This window comes from Colobus angolensis, unplaced genomic scaffold (genome assembly GCF_000951035.1).
Source record: "Colobus angolensis palliatus isolate OR3802 unplaced genomic scaffold, Cang.pa_1.0 Scaffold174, whole genome shotgun sequence".
Classification (NCBI taxonomy): domain Eukaryota; kingdom Metazoa; phylum Chordata; class Mammalia; order Primates; family Cercopithecidae; genus Colobus; species Colobus angolensis.
In genome coordinates this window covers 3612117-3630480 of record NW_012114866.1, presented here as the reverse complement: position 1 = coordinate 3630480, position 18364 = coordinate 3612117, and the positions used below count along the sequence as shown (strand labels likewise).

The 18364-nt window shown below is 45.2% G+C and overlaps 1 protein-coding gene across 2 annotated transcripts in view; it reads right to left on the bottom strand.

Annotated features, from left to right (window-relative positions):
* Positions 1-537: 537 nt before the first annotated feature.
* The window catches only part of ME3 (malic enzyme 3, NADP(+)-dependent, mitochondrial), a 215502-nt gene continuing 197675 nt past the window's right edge, over positions 538-18364 (bottom strand). For both annotated transcript variants that reach the window (XM_011938489.1, XM_011938490.1), the window contains exons 9-15: positions 8832-8929; positions 8420-8533; positions 6679-6784; positions 5598-5740; positions 4848-5021; positions 2241-2339; positions 538-870 (exon numbers count right to left, since the gene is read on the bottom strand). In XM_011938489.1, coding sequence (XP_011793879.1) covers positions 709-870; positions 2241-2339; positions 4848-5021; positions 5598-5740; positions 6679-6784; positions 8420-8533; positions 8832-8929 — 896 coding nt within the window. In that variant the 3' untranslated portion in view covers positions 538-708. The remainder of the gene's footprint in view (positions 871-2240; positions 2340-4847; positions 5022-5597; positions 5741-6678; positions 6785-8419; positions 8534-8831; positions 8930-18364) is intronic.

Here is an 18364-nt window from a genome sequence, read left to right as displayed (position 1 = left end):
CTGGTTTTCCTTTTAGAAAAAAGAATGTCTAAGACTCAACAACCTAAGGGCAGTGACCTGAATAGTTAGCGAGCTGCCCCTAGCCACTCTTAATTTCACACACTGCCGAGTCTTGAAGGGCGTGTGTTGCTGACATGGACTAAACTCCCTGATGGGTGGACTGTGCTTTCTGGCTAGTGGCTGTGCTCACATTATTCATCTCCCTATGACTCCCACCCATCTTTTCCTCTTGGGACTCAGTGCAAACACTGCTGTCCCTGAAGCCTTCTCTTACATTTCCATAGGAAGCATCCTCTCCCTTTTCTGACTGCCCTCAGTTTTTATCTGCTCTTCTTTCATGCACTTACCACTTTCTCCCTTATGGCAAAATGAATTGTGTCCAGTTTCCTCCACTAGAGCCAGAGCTCTGTAAAGGCAGGATTCTAGGTGAGATTCTGCATTTCCCACAAGGCCTGGCCAATAGTTGATGATTAATGGATGAAGAAATGCTTAGGAAGGAACTCAGAGGAGGGTTCAGAAAAGTGAACTCCCAGGGCCTTCAGAGACAAGGCTTTTATTCACTGTATGCCTTGGCATCTCCTCTCACACCAGAAAGTTTAAAAGAAAAAACACAGCGACAAGGATTCACTTGGGCCATTTTGGAACCCTTTTATATTGTGGGTGTTACTCTGGGCTTCATCTAGCCCCATACCAGGCTCTGAGACTGCATCAGACCGTCTGAACATTCATGGCTTCCTTGGGCCAAGTATAGCTGTCCAGTGTAAAGGAGTCATAGTCTGGAGTGTAGACCAGGGATCTCACAAAAGCCTCCTTGTCCTTAGGCTCCGGATAGTAGGAAGCCAGGTTGTGTTTGTACGCGTAGTCGAGAACCTAGAGAAAAACATGTTTGGCTAAGGAACCGGATCTAAGGGGAAACCTGCTTAAGGATCCTTGCTTGGGGTCATGAGGGAGGGGAATACACCTTAAGGAACCAGACTTGTTCCTTTCATGAGTATGGCTCATGAAACAACTGGATAGGAAGGATTTTAAGCTTTCTTTCTGAACAGGCAGCTTCAACATAGTGGAATAAATACTGAGCCAGGATCAAGAGGCTTCAGCATAAATTCTGCCTGCTTCCAAAGGCCTGTGGGTCCTCAGAGGTGATATTATCCTTGCTGAGCCTCAGTTTCCTCATCTGTAAAATGGGAGTAAAGAGATCTTTCTCTGGAGCAGTGCTGATAAAATTAGACAACAGGCAAATGTGTCCAGAACCTGATTTTTTTTCCACTAGAATATGGGTTAAATTGGATGAACAGCCTGGACACTGTTCTCTGGGTATTAGATTTGGCTTCAGGAGAATGTGAATCTAAATATCGCCCAAAGGAAGAAACTGAGAGGGTGAAGCTGGACCCTGAGCTGGACTGTTAATCTTGAGGCTTGATTCTGAATTCTGACAACTCGTGAGTAGTGTGTGCTGTTGTACAATGCATTTTCTGAAATTATTTTTAAACTTATAGAAAATGTAAAACATGCACACTAATAGAAATAATAGTATGATAAACCCTCATATATCTATTATCCAGCTTTAACAGTTATCAATGTTGGGCCAGTCTTTATTGCACCATGTTCTGATTCTTTGAAAACCCATCATCTCTGCACAGTTTTATAGTTTGGAATATTCCATGAAGCTGATCACCCCATAGCCAGCCATTCTGAGAAAAAGGGGAAGAAAGAGATTTACCCTGGCCGAGAGAGCACTGGGTATGGAGCTTTTTCACTGTTCTCTGCCAATCTCCAGAATTCTGGGAGAGGAACTACTGGCCCTTTGAAGAAGGAGGAAACTGAGGCTCAGGGAAGTGAAGTGATTGGGCCGATGTTATACCATTGCTGATTGGCAGAGCTGGGACCCCAAAGTCTGAGCTTTTTCCATGATGCTATGCCAGCTGACCTTTCTTATAAATGGGCGCTTATGAGTCATTTCTAAAATATTCCCATATTCTGGTCCATGGACTTTGATGACCTTTCTGCTTGGTGTATTAGGGGAAATCCAGGAGCTTTCCCAGAACTGGCCTGGGTGGGTGTTTGGGGTGGAGCTCAAGCTGCAAACAAGAGTTTGTCACCCAGCCTCTGGGTTACATGTAGTGCAGCTCAAGGAGATCCAATGTCTCCACAGTTTCCATCTCCTTAACCCTCCTAAAGTCACAGACAGGGAAAGTGTTTGAGCCTCACTACCCATATTACAGGGGTAGGATGCCCCTTACTTTGATGGCAATTCTCAAAGACACATCTCGGATGGTGCTCAGTGGTGGGTACAGTCTCCCCTGGGACAGATGCTGCTCAGAGACTTCCTGGGCAATTTGCTGGGGAGAAGGAGAGAACCGAGAGGAATAAGCTGAGTCTCTGCCTTCCCAAAACAAGCCCAACCCGTTACCCTAGAGACTCACCCCACCCTGCATAGTTAGTCAAACACTGCAATTCCAACTGTTGGCTCTGTTACCAGGGAAGCTTAATGCTTGGGCTTAAGAGAGGACACATCCTTTCTGTACTGTAAGACTGGCTGAGGCTTAAAACAATATTAAGTGTCTCTGAATTCCGAAGGAAAATCACTAAAGCCAAGATGAATAAATTTGTGGCCTGCAAAGCAAAGGCTATGAGATCTCCTCTTGGCTGGTCCAGCCTGTTGCATGGGGATCCCTGGGTCCCTCGCTTCCTGGGTCCCAGCCTCCTTCCACGTGCTTGGTACCATCTTGAGTGACCATCTAGCCTATGTTATATCTTTTTGTTCAGTCTCCTGGAACTCTTCCTTCCAGCTCTGGTCTCAGTCTGAGGAAGGCCTCTCCTCCAGTGAGTGACTGAGCCTCATACCTTATTGGAATAAATGTCCTAAGCACATCATCCTGAGAACAGAGCCTCCCATAGCTTCCCTTCCAGGTTCAGAGCTTGCCTCTGAGGGTTAAGCCTCATCTGCCACAGGCCCTCATCCTCCAGGCTAAGACACTGGAGTTTGTTCAGCCTTGCAAATCAAGCTCTTTAATGTGGTGGCTCTGAATCTATTCCCACCCAGTCTTCTGGTGTTAAATTTAAACTTGGGAAATGCCACTTGTGCTCTCTGAGAACTGTGCATCTTAGAAGTGACAAGACTGAGAAGTTGGTCTCTCCTCAATGTTTTCAGATATGAGGGAAGTGAGCCTCCCCCTCTACCTCCTTCTCACACTTCCATCTTTCTTTTCCATTCATTCAGTCAAATGCTCACTGGTCATAGGTCAAACTTGACCTATTTTACAGAGTCGTTATAATGAAGTGAGGTGGTGCATGCACATCTCATTAAAGCCTATATTAATTGAAAATCAAATTCAACTTAAATTATCTTCACTAAAAGTACCCTTTTCAGAACTATAACTTGCCAGGCCTTTGAAGACCATAATGTGAGCTCCTATAGGGGAGGGGCTTTATCTTCCTCACAGTGGGTGATGATGAGTAGATCCAGGAGAGGTTCCTGTATAATTGACGGACACTGTTCGTGAAATGATGGAGCTGAACTGTCTCACTGTACTGGAGGTAGTGGGGCAGATGTGTGGATGTCTCATGGTATTGCACAGGAAGGACTCTAGCAATTGTGTTTCTACTCAACAAGGGACTTTGCTTTCAGGCTGACTTCAAGCAGAAAGTGACTCTTTCCATCCAATAGGGGCTTCACACAGCTCTGCTCACAGCTACAGGACAAGAACACCCACCATAGCAATGAGAAGATAGACAAACAGAATACTCAGACAAAAGGAAGAGAGAACTGTGACACAAAGTCATAAGTAGTGTGCACGGGGCAGGGGGCAGCTGAAGAGCCTGTGGGAGACATAATTTGCACAGCCTTGGAAAGCCAGGGCTCAAAGACTAGACATAGTAAGAAGGGACGTGGTGCGTGAGGTTAGCTCCCTGTGGGACTCACAGAAATGGATCCAGACAGGGCTGTGTGGAAGCCATACACATGTCTCATTGGCTCTAAGCTTTCACCAGTGCCTCAGTGAGGAGGAAATGCAGAAGGATGTTAGAAGTCACAGGAGAGCCTTTGGAGCTTGTTACGTGTAAATATGTTTAATATTTATATATGGCTTTGATTAGCTTAACCTCCCAACAGAAACATTTCTGTGCCTTGCTTTTGTCAGGGTGAGGATAAATGTCAGGTGCCTGGCACTTGGTAACCACCTGGTAATTTCAGCCGCTGTAACTGTTATCAATAACCATTAGTGTGAATATAGGTTGTCATTCTTAATGAATTATTTCATGGTTTTCATCATGTCTAGTAAAGAACTCTTTTGTGTGCTTTTCTAGTAAAATACCTGGAACAGGTACATCTCCAACACTCATATCAGTGTTCAAGATCTGGGTCCTCCAAGGAGAAAAAACCAGGTATGACACCCACCCCCTCCCTCACAGAAAACTGTCCTAGTGGGGCTTACTACCGCCAGTTACTCTAGTGATTTGGTTAAGGCCTGTGGCTGGAAGAAGCCATCACCTATCATGGTCCACAAGCCCTCAGTTTTAGGTGGCTTTGATGGCATCTCCTCTGTCTAGGCATCTAGATGGCATTGCTAGGAGGCAGGGGGCAGAATGAGGCATGTTTCCTCCTCTGTTAGTGCCTCTTGCTAATACCCTTCACCACTATTCCTCATTCCCTATCAAAAGCCCCATGTGTGATTGAAGAGGTCAAGCTTCAGGGTGGCCATGAGAGATGCTTGAGGTTTAAGCACTTTGGGAATCCACTGGCAACATTGGGGCAGATGGGCAGAAGAGATAAGAGAGATCCAGTATAGGACCCAGTGTTAACCCACAAACTCTATTGCAAGCATTTGAGGGAGCAAGGACAGTGATACCTCTGCTGTCAGGAGGAAGATCTCATCTGGGATGTGCCGGATCCCGCCGGCGATGACTCCCAGTGCCACCCCAGGGAACACGTAAGCATTGTTTCCCTGCCCAGGAATGAAGGTCTTGCCATCTTCCAGAGTCACACTCTTAAAAGGACTTCCACTGGCAAAAATCCCCCGGCCCTGGAGGCAGGAAGAAAACCAGAGATGAACTTGGAGATTGGTTTGGGGTAATAATCGTGGCCCCCTATTCTTATTTTCCAAATGTTGGACCCTTCTTCATCCTCTCCCAAATGCCCAGCACCATGCTGAGAACATGGCAGGTATTTAAAGCACATTTGTTCATTTGACCAGAAAGCTCAGCCCTCACCTGCTATTTAGCAGCCAAGAAACTGCTGAAAGGTGATGATGTTCACAGTAACATTTTTGTCACCTCCTGGCAGGGCCAACCCAGGACATGACAGAATGTGGCCTAGAGTGTACAAGTGCCTCAGGTTCTGGGTTCTGGTCAAACCTCTGTGTTATTAAGGGTGAACCTTCAGCAGCATAGCACAAAGAGCTTGGGTTTTGGAGTCAGACCTGGGTTTGACAGCCAGCTCCATTCCTTATTAGTTCTGTGACCTTGGGCATGTTACTTCATCTTTCTGAAACTCAGTTTGCTCATCAGCGATGTGTGAATATTTTTCACCCTCATGGGGTTACTCATAGTAATTGTTACTATGTCCTCTCAGCCGGGGGAAGGAAGGACTCCCCGCTGACCTCGGTGACCCGGTAGCACTTCTCAGCCGTGCACTCGGCCTTGCTGGTGGGGTTGCTCAGGGCAAAGATGATAGGGCGCTCGTGGAAGGAGGCCATGTCCCTCAGAATCTGCTCCGTGAAGGCTCCTGCGATGGCAGCAACACCTACAGGGAAAAGGGGGGTAGTGGGGATGCCTACTCTTTATAAACAACTTATTCCTCTTCTGCTGGTGGTGGTGGGGGAACTAGGAACACCATGAAAGACTTGGTCTTGGGCCTGGCATTTGCCACAAGGACTGAGAGAGCAGAAGGGAAAATAGTCTTCCTGCTTGAGCTGCCTGAGACCTCCTTTTCATCTCTAAGGGACCACTGGTCCACCTCAGGTCCCTGCCAGTTAAGCTGCTCCTGTGAAGGCATTCCTGGGCATTTCCATGGACAGTGAGCTGCTCCTCAGGACACAGGGAGATGCCAGGGTCTGCTTTGGGAGAGGAATGCCCACCTCATTGTGGTTAGAGAGACCAGGCTGGGTGCGGTGGCTCATGCCTGAAATCCTAGCACTTTCGGAGGCCGGGGGCAGTGGGGCAGGGGCAGTTCACCTGAGGTCAGGAGTTTGAGACCAGCCTGGCCCAAATGGTGAAAACCTGTCTCTACTAAAAATACAAAAATTAGCTGGGCATGGTGGCGGGCACCTATAATGCCAGCTACTTCAGAGGCTGAGGCAGGAGAATCAGTTGAACCCAGGGGGCAGAGGTTGCAGTGAACTGAGATTGCACCATTGTGCTCCAGCCTGGATGAAAGAGCAAGACTCTGTCTCAAAAAAAAAAAAAAAAAGAGAGAGAAAGAGAAAGAGAGAGAGACCAGCCCTGCACTTTTTCACTGCATTGTATATTTCTGCATCATTGAGCCCTAACTCTGGTGCCTTAGTTCTATGGTTTCTATACAGTAGCCACTCAGTAACAGTTTGTGGCATTGAATTGCACTTGGGATAGGGGAAAGAGCTGTTTCCATGGGTTACTTAGGCTTCCTGGCTGAGCCTCTGTCTCTCCATCTGCAAGTCAAGAGGGTTAGCTGGGCTGGGCAGTGGGTACCCTCCCTCCTCCTACCTATGATGGCTGTGGGCTTCACCAGCCTCACCACCTCCTCCAGGGAGTTCACTTCAGGATGGTCTTGGGCAAACATCTCCTTTTCATGGTTCAGGTGGCTCCTCCCCTATAGGAAAAGAACACAGAGCAGCTGTGGTCATGATGGCCTGTTGGGCAGGAGTACAGATGCATTTGGAAACTCTGAGAGCAATTCTTGCTGAGCCCCATGCTTTGGTCTGAGCTGTCAGATGTTTTGGGGCCCATCTTCTTGACTACATTTCCTGGCAGAACCCATGGTGGGACCTAAGTGTGAGAGTGGGGTGTGTGTGTGTGTGCACATTTCTTTAACCCAAACCACATATGGAGAATCCATAAAGAATTTCTTTGAGCTGTTAGGATTCTGGCTTCCAGGGCCAGGAGAGAAAGACTTGGGCAATGCCTGAGTCTCACCAAGACCCTTTGGCCCAAGGCACCCACCACCCAAGCTCAGTTGAGGGATGGGGACCTGTGCACCCAGGGTCAGAGAGCTAATTTGAATATGCTTATAAGAGCCATTAATTCCCCTGTGAATAATACTAAACTAAGCTCCAGGAAGGTCTTAGAATGACTGGTCATGCCCAAACAGCTCCAGTTCTTCACATTTCTTCACATGGAAGTGAGTGGGTGACAGGCTGGCATAAGTGCTGGTAAATGGGTTCAGATGCTTTTGATGACTCCTTTGGGTTAGCTGGCCTCATGGGAACCAGTGCAAAGATGTCATCTTTGAGAGCTCCTTGGCTAGGGTTGAGCTTGATGGAGTGAGAAAAATGATGTTGAAAGATGGATAAGAGGGAAGAGTGGCAGTCTCTGGCAGCCTACACCTGTGGCCAGATTATGCTCTGGAAAGACGTGGGGGTGGAAGAGGAATCTCCAAGGCTAAGTTCCTTTCAGAAGAAATCTGGCCCCATATGGAACAATAGGAAGGTCAGTTATGCTGAGGATCTCTGCCATTCTTGGTCAATGTCCTTATGTACTTCCCCTTTTCCCATCTCTGCCATAATTTTTTGTCTCTCACTGACACTGTATATTAGTGAAATTCTGAGAATTAAAGCACCGAGTATAGCTCTAATGGAGGAGTCCTTCAGTTGTGTCTCTCAACACATGCTAGCTGGAAGCTGGACTATTTCTCTCTCATTCATTCTTTCATTCATGCCTCACACATTAATCATGTACTTACTATGTGCCAGGCATTGATATCAAACTGTGGTCTAGTGGGGAAACTGGAAAGGGACAACTTCTCTACAGTGTGGTAAGTACAATGTATGGAGCATAGATGCAGGAAATAAGCTTTTTGGAGGAGGTAACATTTGAACACTATCAGAAGATAAGGAGGAAACTGGGAAGGGGTTAAGGGTTGAGAGGTGGCATGTGGAAAAACGGAGGAAAGCAATTCAGGCAGAATAACAAGATGTGTAAAGATGTGAAAGACAGAGAGCAGGCTGCTTTTGGAAACTGTGATTTAATGTGGCTGGAGTCTAGTGCAAGTCAGGAAGTGGTGGGGGACAAGACTAGAAGGGGCACACATCTAGACACTTGCACAAACTTTTGGACAGAAACAATTAAGGCTACTTAGGGATGAATCTTCTGCTTTGGAGTTTAGGCCATTGCCCTCATTTTGCTCTCTATTCTGATTGAGCAGTTTACTTCTTGGGGACCTCTTCCAGTCCAGTTCCTGGAAGCTGTAAGGTGTCAGGAAACCTCCAGGTCTCCAGACTGACAGTACCTTGACAATGAGCCCTTTAGAGTCCACCATCCAGATCTTTCTTGTGGCCTCTGCCTTCGGTACACCTTCTTTCTCTAGGGCCATGACAAGGAGGTGAGCAATGCCCATAGCTGCCTAGAAGGTACCATAGGGTGGATGTTCAGACACAGGGCAAACAGCTGCTAAACATTTATCTGATGTCTCACCATAATGACCCCCTCTTCTTTCCCCCACCTCCATGACTCCCAGGAGGCCCAATTAAGTCCTTGCCTTGAGACACCCAATTGTCAGAGCCTAGGCAGCTGCAATGATCACAACATGTCTGTGCTGCTTCCTCTCTTCAGAACCCCAGAATGCCTCCCTTTTTTGATATACTTCCACCCATTCTTATTCTCTTCCTGGAGCAACAAAAGAAACCCTCAATGCCACATACCTCGCCTGCACCTTGGAAAACAAACACGTGATTGGAAAGCTTGTTCTTGGTGATTCGCAGAGCAGCCAGGATCCCTGCCACAGCAACGGAGGCTGTGCCTGAAACAGAGTGGCCTGAGATCAACCTCTGGCCACAGGCCCCCAGCTCCCAAGAGAAGACCCTTGGCAAAGTTCCCCACACCTTGGACCTGTGGAGGAACAGGCAACTTTTCTTAACCCTTATGCCCTGTAGGCATGCAAGTTTTGGTGCAAATCCATGCTCTTTTTTTGTGGATAACTTTTTTTGTTGTTGAAGCTGAGAAACAGCTCCTGGTTTGTTACTTGACCCCATAAGATGGGATCAGATAGCCAGGTGCTGCTACCACCATCATTCATAAAGAAAATGATAAATATAATGGAAGACCAAAAAAAAGCACGAGCCTCTTAGAATTATATAAGGGCTAAATGCATAAAAACATTTAAAAAATGAGAACACAACCTGGCCATGAGGCATTAAATGACCATATGGCCTGAGCTGCCTATCTTATCCACCAAGTCATAAGGTTGGGTGTGTCTGGTCACACACCATCATCAAATGGCTTGAGTATGTCTGGAAGGGACAAGTAAGTCGTATGAGTAGGTGGCTCAGATTCATTTGAGCCACTGCTACGTGACTTCTCCCTGAATCCACATCTAAGGCCTCATTGGGGATTCCTTAAGAGTAGCTGACCAAGGAGAAAAAACTTGGGCTTGGTTTACAAGTTGTTGTGAATAATATGCTGATACCAACCAGAAGTGTAAGGTGGCAGCTTCACAGCCCCAGTAAAAGGCAGCCTTCAAAGGTAATGGTGAAGGACAGTGGAAATGACTTCAAGTGGTAAATTTAGTTGTATACTTTGGTCCAAGAGATGGTTAGCACTACACTGATTCATGAGCAGTTGCTAATGGTTTAGCTGGATGGTCAGGGACTTGGAAAGAACAAAATAGTAAGATTGGTGATAAGGAGGTCTGGGGAAAAGGTAGGTGATGGACCTCTTGGGATAGGTACGGAGTAAGGATATTTGTGCCCCATGTGAGAGTTTATCAAAGGACATGATGAAAACAGTCTTTCAATAATCAGGTGAACAAAATGGCATGACCTGGGTATGTTAGACAGCATCTTTCTTTAGTCACCCAGGGTTTGCTTAATGGACTTATGCATCAAACAGCCATGGTGGTAAGGATGGAGGCTATGCATGGGCTTCATCTTACCTAGCTGGCCTGTTACTGTTGAATAATTAACCTGTCAAACACAGAAAACAATGCTGAGCTCCTGATGGGCACCATTCCCTGGGGGGACCATCCACCTGGTGGCAGGATGATTACACTGGACTGCTTCCGTCATGGACAGGAAAGAAATCTGTCCTAACTGGAGCAGATATACATTCTGGATATGGATTTCTTTCCTTGTCTATAATGCTTCTGCCAGCACCATCATTTATGGATGTTTGGAATACCTATTTGTCATCCAGATATATTACAGACAGCAAGGCTTTTAATCAAGGAGTTTACTTCACAGTAAAAGATGGGCAGCAATATGCTCATGCCATGAAATTCACTGGTCTTAACTTGTGCTCAGCCATGCAGGAGCAGCAGGCTTAGTAGATCAGTAGAATGGCCTACTGAAGAATTACTTAAGACTTAAGTCAAAGCAACACCTTATGGAGATAATGAGCTTCTGTTTTATGGGATGCAATGTATGATGACTTAGCAAGCAAGACATTGTGTTTTTCTCTCATAGCCAAAATGTGTGTCTAGAAATTGCGGGGTGGAAATGGGAGTGGCTCTTCTCACCATTTCACCTAATAACCACGTACAGAATTTTTGCTTCCTGTCTCTTTAATTTTGTGCCCTACTGGATTGGAGGTCTTAGTTGCCAAGAAGGAAATACTTCTCTTAGGATTTATGACATGGTTCTATTGAATTGGGAGTTGAAACAGCTCCCTGGCTAGCTGGGGCTCTTCATGCCACTAAATAAGTGGCAAAGAAGGGGATTACTTTTCTGGCTGTTGTGATTCATCCTGATAATCAAAGGGACAGTGAGGACAAGGAGGACTATGTCTGAAGCCTAGGGGAGTCTTCTAGGGGAGTATCTTCATATTGCCATGCTCAATAGCAAATATTAATAAATACTATTGCAACTAAGGAGATTCAGGCCTATGGAGGATTCAGATCCTTCAGAAATGAAGGTTTGGGTCACTCTACTGGGTAAAGAATCTCGGCCACCTGAGGTTCTGTCTGAGGACAAGAAAACATGGAATGGAAGGTTGAAGAAGAAATTTACAAAAATCATCTTTGACATCATGACTGGTTACAGAAACAAGGAATATAGCAGCCATGCATGTTTTTCTTCCTTGATCATAATGTGACTATATATAATGGTATACATGAGCTAATTTCTTCTCCCTTTTCCTCCCTATTATTTTATATAAGTTCTGTTGGAGGTTAATTCCACACGTTAGTCTTTAGATAACAGAGTTTTCAAATGTGACTGAATTTTATGAGCTATTAATTCTGCTTAGAGGTGGATAGCGTGACTATCTTCCAGAGCTGACTAAAATGTCTGTTGGGACATTGTCTATCCCCATGTTGGAGAGAAGGTGAGAATGTCTTCATTTGTTGGAAAGCTAGTTGAACGTTGTGAGGCATTTTGTTAGAAGTTTTTTTTTTATTTTTTTATTTTTTTAATTTTAGACAGGATCTCACTCTGTCACCCAGGCTGGAGTGCAATGGCATGATCTCAGCTCACTGCAACCTCTGCCTCCTGGATTCAAGCAGTTCTGCTGCCTCAGCCTTCCAAGTAGCTGGGATTACAGGCAGCCACCAACATGCCAAGCTAATTTTTTGTATTTTTAGTAAAGACAGGGTTTTGGCATGTTGGCCAGGCTGGTCTCGAACTCCTGACCTGAGGTGATCTGCCAGCCTTGACCTCCCAAAGTGCTGGGATTACAGGCGTCAGCCACCACACCTGGCCAGAGTTGTTTTTGTTGTGTGGAAGTACATATGTGCCAGACAGTGTATGTGGATGCTGACTAGCCAGAAGGGTGGACTGTACCAATTATTGGGTAATTGTTTCTCAGCTTCTTTACACTGCTTTGTCTGCAAACCACTTTTCAGCTTTGCCAACTTGCTCTATGCTGGGCTCTGCCAATAGTAGGTGCTAGAGGGAGACAAAGGCTAGATGAGGGGGATAATGTGTTCCCCCCTCCCCCAGCATCATCCATCTTGTTAGGATTGCAAGGTAAAATGTAGGACACTTTGTAAAATTTGATTTTTAGATAAACAACAAGTTTTTTTTTTAGTATAAGTATGTCCTATGCAATATGAGCATAAATACACTAAAAATTATTTGTTTCTATCACCGAAATTTAACTGAGTGTTCTGCATTTGGTTTTGCTAAATCTGCCAGCCCCACAGCCTTAGTTCTTCAACTCCCCGGCAGCAGTTTGTTCTTGAAGCAGAAGTTGAACCCAGTTTGCAGTTTGGCCATCACTGAGAGAACTAGCCTCATAGCTGCCACTAAGTGACACTAGTGCCACTAACTGCCACCTCCTCTTTCCTTTGTTCCCTTAGGCTCAGGAGTCGTAGAAGATCCTTAGTGTTTCTTTCTTGGCTTTTGAATTCTTTAATAGACAATTAACATTTTTTAAAGTATTAAGTGTTCTCTGTTAAAGCAAGTGGTATAGACTCTGATACAGAGAGCTCACAATAAAGTAATCACAATCAGCAACGCTAAGCCCCCACGATGGTGAAACCAAAACAAAACAAAACAAAGCAAAAGGAAATTAAAGTAGGATTATTTATGGCTTACTACATTTGGATAATTAAAAAAAAAGTTATCATCTATGACTGGTGAGGGAGGAATGAAAAGTAAAATGTCCCAATATCCTTTGTGTTTTGAAGTGCTACAATCTTTTGTGGAGAACTGTTTCCCCATCTAGAGCAAAGGCATAAAATATTTTTGCCCTTTGACCTTATACTTCTACTTTTGAGAATCTATATATGGAAAAATCCAAAATGTATATACTAGGATATTTATGACAGTGTTATTTTTAATACAGAATGGCTGGAAATAACCTACACATCTAACAAAGGAGTAATGATTAAGTAAAGTAGCCAGTGTAGACACAGTAGACTGTTTTATAGCTATTAAAAAGGATCATCATGAATATTATGCAGCAACATGGAAACTGCTATGAAGCTAGCCACTAACATCAGATATTGTTCCAAGTACTTTATATATCTTAACATGAAGACACTTATTTATTTAATCCTCATTGTTGCCATCCTCATTTTACAGATTGGGAAAATAAGGTATGGTTTGCTGAACTGTACAAGATCATATAAGAGCCAGGATGTGAATCCAGGGAATCAAGCTCTGGGACCTGTGTGCTTAAGCACTAACCTATGTTCCATTGAGTTGGCTGGAAGGAAGAGAACATTAAATGGTATGCATATGATGATTCTAATTGTAATGTATCACACACATAGAATCCAGAAGGAACTTACAAAATACTAATGGTTGCAGGGTAGGGGTATGAGTGAATTTTCTATATTCTCTGTTTCCAGTTTTCCAGGTGGCTTATTTTTTGCTAGCTCTGGGGTGGGCCTTCTCCTAGATTTATACTTGGCTTAGTGACTGAGATGGGGGTACAGCAAGCAGTTGGTGGCCAATAAGTGCACATTCATCATTGTGGACATCAGAAGGTGGGACTCTATGCAGGCTCATACTTGTCAGAAGATGGGGTGCAGGCACCCCTGTCTTCACACAGCTGTGACCTAGAGGGAGTGTTGAACTATTGGTAGTGTCACAGAGACAGGGCTGAGGATACTGGGACTTCCTAACATCCTTCCCGTGGTCCCCAAAGTATGCATTGTGCACCCTCTGAGGGCCTAGAAAGTGACAGGCACCATGCCAGGCACTATGGAAGACAGAGATGAATCAGACATGATCCCTGCCATCAGGGAACTCCCAGTTTATGAAAATTTGGGCACAAAACAGTAGAACACAGTGGGTAGTCAGAGATCACTGGAAATTGTTACATTCATTTATTTTTTGAGCATCAGTTATGAACAAGGCTCAGGTACTGAGGATACCATAGTAACAAAATAGACCAAGCTCATTTCTGTTTGTAAGGAAAGAAATTACTAAATGATTGCAAGTGTGATGGCTATTATAAAACAGTTGTTCATTACATACTTTTTGTTAGTTTATGTACAGAAAAGTAAGTTATCAACATCAACTTACCTCTGCAGTGCCTCCCTGTGTACGCCACGTACCAGTAGCATTATTCATTGTTGCCTAAACATACCATGCATGTTTATGCTTATGTACATTTCCCTGCTATTCTCCCTATCTAGAAGACCCTTTTGCAGTTCATTATTCCTTAAGACTCAGCCCAAATGATCAGCAAGACATTCCTTGCTACCCCAGGTATCCTTACCCACCCCTCCTTTTCCCGTATCTACTTTTTCTAACCTGAATGTAACCTGAATGAAGCTGGGCTGCATCATGGTCAGGCTCAGCACTGTACTGCATTCACAAGAAACACCAAGCTGACATCCAAGAAAGTATCAATAAGCAATTTAAATAAGTATTTAAATCACTTAAAGAGAGGGCGAGGAGAAATGAATTGTATGACCCTCTCCTGAAATCTCCAAATCCCCTTTGTCCTTAATTTTCTCCAAAGTCCATTTATTATGTGGAACTCCCCATTTTCTCTGCCTCCCTGCAAATAACTCCGTACTTCTTACTCTCTGCCCATAAAACCCTCTTTCATTTCAGTTCTACGGAGTCAGAATTTGTATTCAAAAAGATCTCCAGATGATTTGTATGCCATTCAAGTTTGAGATGCACTGAACTAGATGGCCTCTCTAGGTGAGGTACTAGTTTCCTGCCATTGGCTAGAGGGAGTTTTCTGCTCTTCGGAGTCTGTTTCAGGACAGCCTTTTGCCTCCCTGAAAGGAGGGGTTGCGCAAAGCATTTGCCACCAGATGGCGCCAAAGGTATTCCATCAGAGATGATCTCGCAGACACTACACTCTGGATGGGTCTTTTTCTTTTTGGATGTCAACTGTCTTCTGGGGTTATTTGCAGGTTGAATAACTGGGCTTACTCACAGAAATTCAGTGCTGGATGGGGATTGGAGATAATGGCATTTAACAGCTGTACAAATGAGGAAACTGACAGAGAAAGGTGGCTTGGCCCTGTCAGTCACCCAAAGCAAGGAAACCTGGGGGTTTCCTTCCCAGGTTTGCTTCCATCCCTTCACGATCTCTGCTGCTCGGACAGCCCTTCCTGACTATAGTTGAAGGCAGCAGGAGAGGTGTTATGGGGTTTCTCTGGGGAAGGACGGAGCAGGGTGTTAGCAGAGGCAGAGGGAAGTGAACTTAGGCAGTAGATGTCAACATTCAGCTGTACCTCTGGAAGGGGAGGGGAACTCAAAACAATGGGAAATCTGATGGGAAACAGTCACACATTACAATAAAAGGATGCAAGGTCAGCTGCCATTTATTGATCACTCTTACTGTGGCCTTGGCTCTGTGCCGTGTGCTTACCAGCACAGCATTGGCTCAATTAATCTTCCCAACAACTCCATGAAGTAGGGACTACTGTGCTCCTATTTTTTGCCCTTAAAAGTGGAGAGTGAAGCTCAAAGGAAGTAGAACTAATCAGGACAGAACTTCTGAATCCTATCACCACCAAGTCTTCAGACCCTCTGCCTCCATGTCCACATACTTGCCTTTCCCCCTGTTACCATCGATGCCTCCCTGCTCCTAGCTAAAGCACTGCTTGTCTACTGGATCCCATCATTCTTGCCTACTTTTCCTGTTATTCCCTCTCCTATTTCCTGCATATTCAATTTTGCCCTCTCTACTGTATCATTCTCATCAGCATACAAATACACTGTAAAACTTCCATCTTTAGGCTGGGCGCGGTGGCTCAAGCCTGTAATCCCAGCACTTTGGGAGGCCGAGACGGGCGGATCACGAGGTCAGGAGATCGAGACCATCCTGGCTAACACGGTGAAACCCCGTCTCTACTAAAAAAAATACAAAAAACTAGCCAGGCGACGTGGCGGACGCCTGTAGTCCCAGCTACTCGGGAGGCTGAGGCAGGAGAATGGTGTAAACCCGGGAGGCGGAGCTTGCAGTGAGCTGAGATCCGGCCACTGCACTCCAGCCTGGGCGGCAGAGCGAGACTCCGTCTCAAAAAAAAAAAAAAAAAAAAAAAAAAACTTCCATCTTTAAAAAGCCCTCCCTTGGCCCTATGTGTCCCACCCTATTTCTCACTCTCCTTTATAGCCAAACTCTTCTAAAGAGCTGAATATATTAACTGCATCTAGTTCCTTCCTCCTTGGTCCCCATGAAACCCAATCCAATCAAATGACTGACCCACCTCTTGTCAAGGTCCCCAAGTACCTCCAGGTGACCAAATTCAGTAATCAATTCTCAGCCTTCTTTCTTGACCTCTTAGCAGCATTTGGTACTGTTGCCCATTCTTTCCTTTGGGAAACTATTTCTGCACTTGGCTTCTGGAACCCCACACTCATTGAGTACCTCACTGGCTACTTCTCCCTGCTCTCCTCCCTGGGATCCTGCTCTGAGGCCGTCCTCTGAGGTAGCAAGCTGTTCTAACTACAGGCTAGAACTCAAGAGGAAAAACAGTGGTTCTTAAGCTCCAAATTACAAAGTTTGGCAAATAAAGTTATCTGCATTTTTGGGGTGCTCTTGGGCTATACACTAGGGATTTAAAACTGGAGAGGAAGCTACTTAGCTGTTTCAAGGTAAGCACTCTAAGAAGCCCATGGGTCCAGGGATATGCTGGAACATGGCTTGTGCCCATAAATGCCATGGGCAGCTGAAAGTGTGACTGGTTGTTCCTATTCATGATGAAAGAAAAAGTTTTCTTTTCAGAGGGAGCTTTCCATAATTACATTTCCTGCCAACTGAGTACTTGAGGTTGTAGGTTCAGGAAATAGCACAAAGGGACATGCTGAAAATGTAGTTTCTACTTTTAATAGTCAGATTTGACAAAGTTAAAGGAGTTTCTATGCTGAACAACAGATTATTGGAGGAAAGAATTTACTCTTTATCAGATAAAGGAAGACTTCTGAACCAGGCAGCAAGAAGGATAGAGTTAGGCTCTGTCAGGGTCTGGCCATGGTGGCTTTGGAGGTCTGGATTCCTATTGGGACAGAACAACCTCTGCTATGAGGCCACACCTGCTTCCACAATCCATAAGAATTACATTTCTACGGTAGCTACTGCCATTCATTTATTCATTAGTATGTGCTGAATGTTTGTTCTGGGCCTTCTCTGGACTAGGCTTTGAATAAATAAAGACAAATAAAAGTCTTGTTCTCAAATAAAACTCTCAAGGAGTTGCCAGCACAAGTGTTCCAAAAATTCAGGTTCCCCTTTATTGGACACCAAGCAAAGGCCTTCTAGACTACTTCACTGCAATTTCTGTGTCATAAGGGAATTTTCTGAAGCTCCTGGACTCTCTAGAGGGCAGTTCCCTGGCCCATGGAGAAGGTAGGGTTAGGCGTATTTTGCCACAATTTGGAAGGAACCCGAAGGAATAATGATCCTCTTCTTGACTTCCCTGAAGTTTCAACTGTTGCAGCAGCTAACAGGGGAGGTCTCGGAGGAGCCAGATACACGAGATCCACATGAACTTCAGGACTAGGGACAGCCCTGGAAGTGAAGAACAGCCTCAGAACACAGGACTTAGTGAAAAGGAAGGCTTTGGGAACAGGGGAGAGAAAAGATTAAAGAGACCAGGAGAAGTTTCACTGCAGGGGGAGAGATCAAGGAAAGGCCTAGAACTGCTACTCAGTGTGTGTAGTGGTGGTGGTGGGTGACAGAGAGGGCAGTTGACCCCCGACAGCTGAAAATAATCCCTGGCATCTCGTAAACAAGACAAACGAGCTGCACGAAGTCTTCAGAGATGAGCCATTCCTGCCTGTCTGCCTCTTCCTTATTGTGACATCTGAAGCCTATGCAAAGTTGCCCACACCTTCCTTCTCCAACAAGGTCATCATCTTCCAGGGATGTATTTTGCATTTCTTGGCTGAGAGCCCCACTCGGGAACTTTGAAGCATTCTGTAAAGTGGGTGACCACCGTCCAGTGTCACTCCCAGATCCTGGGGAAGAGTGGGATCATTTAGAGTCTGTGGCTTGGCCCTGGATGCATTATCCTGGGGAAAGTGAAATGAGCCTTTATGGACAAACAGAAAGTAGTGAAGAACAGAAAGAGAATTCTAGGCAGAGGGACCAGCACATTCAAAATCATGGAGTTGGCAGAAAACTCACAGAAGAGTGACTAATAGAATGGGCTGGAATAATAGGGTATATGGGGGAAAGGGGAGAAAAGTGAGGTGGGGTCCTGCCTCTCTTCTCTCCAGAGTTCCCCAGTCCTGTGCTCACATGTGGCCCTCTCCTCACCTCCACCAAATTCTCTGCCTTAAGTCTCCTCTTTCCTTCTTCCCTCCCATATCTATGTGTCAGGAGC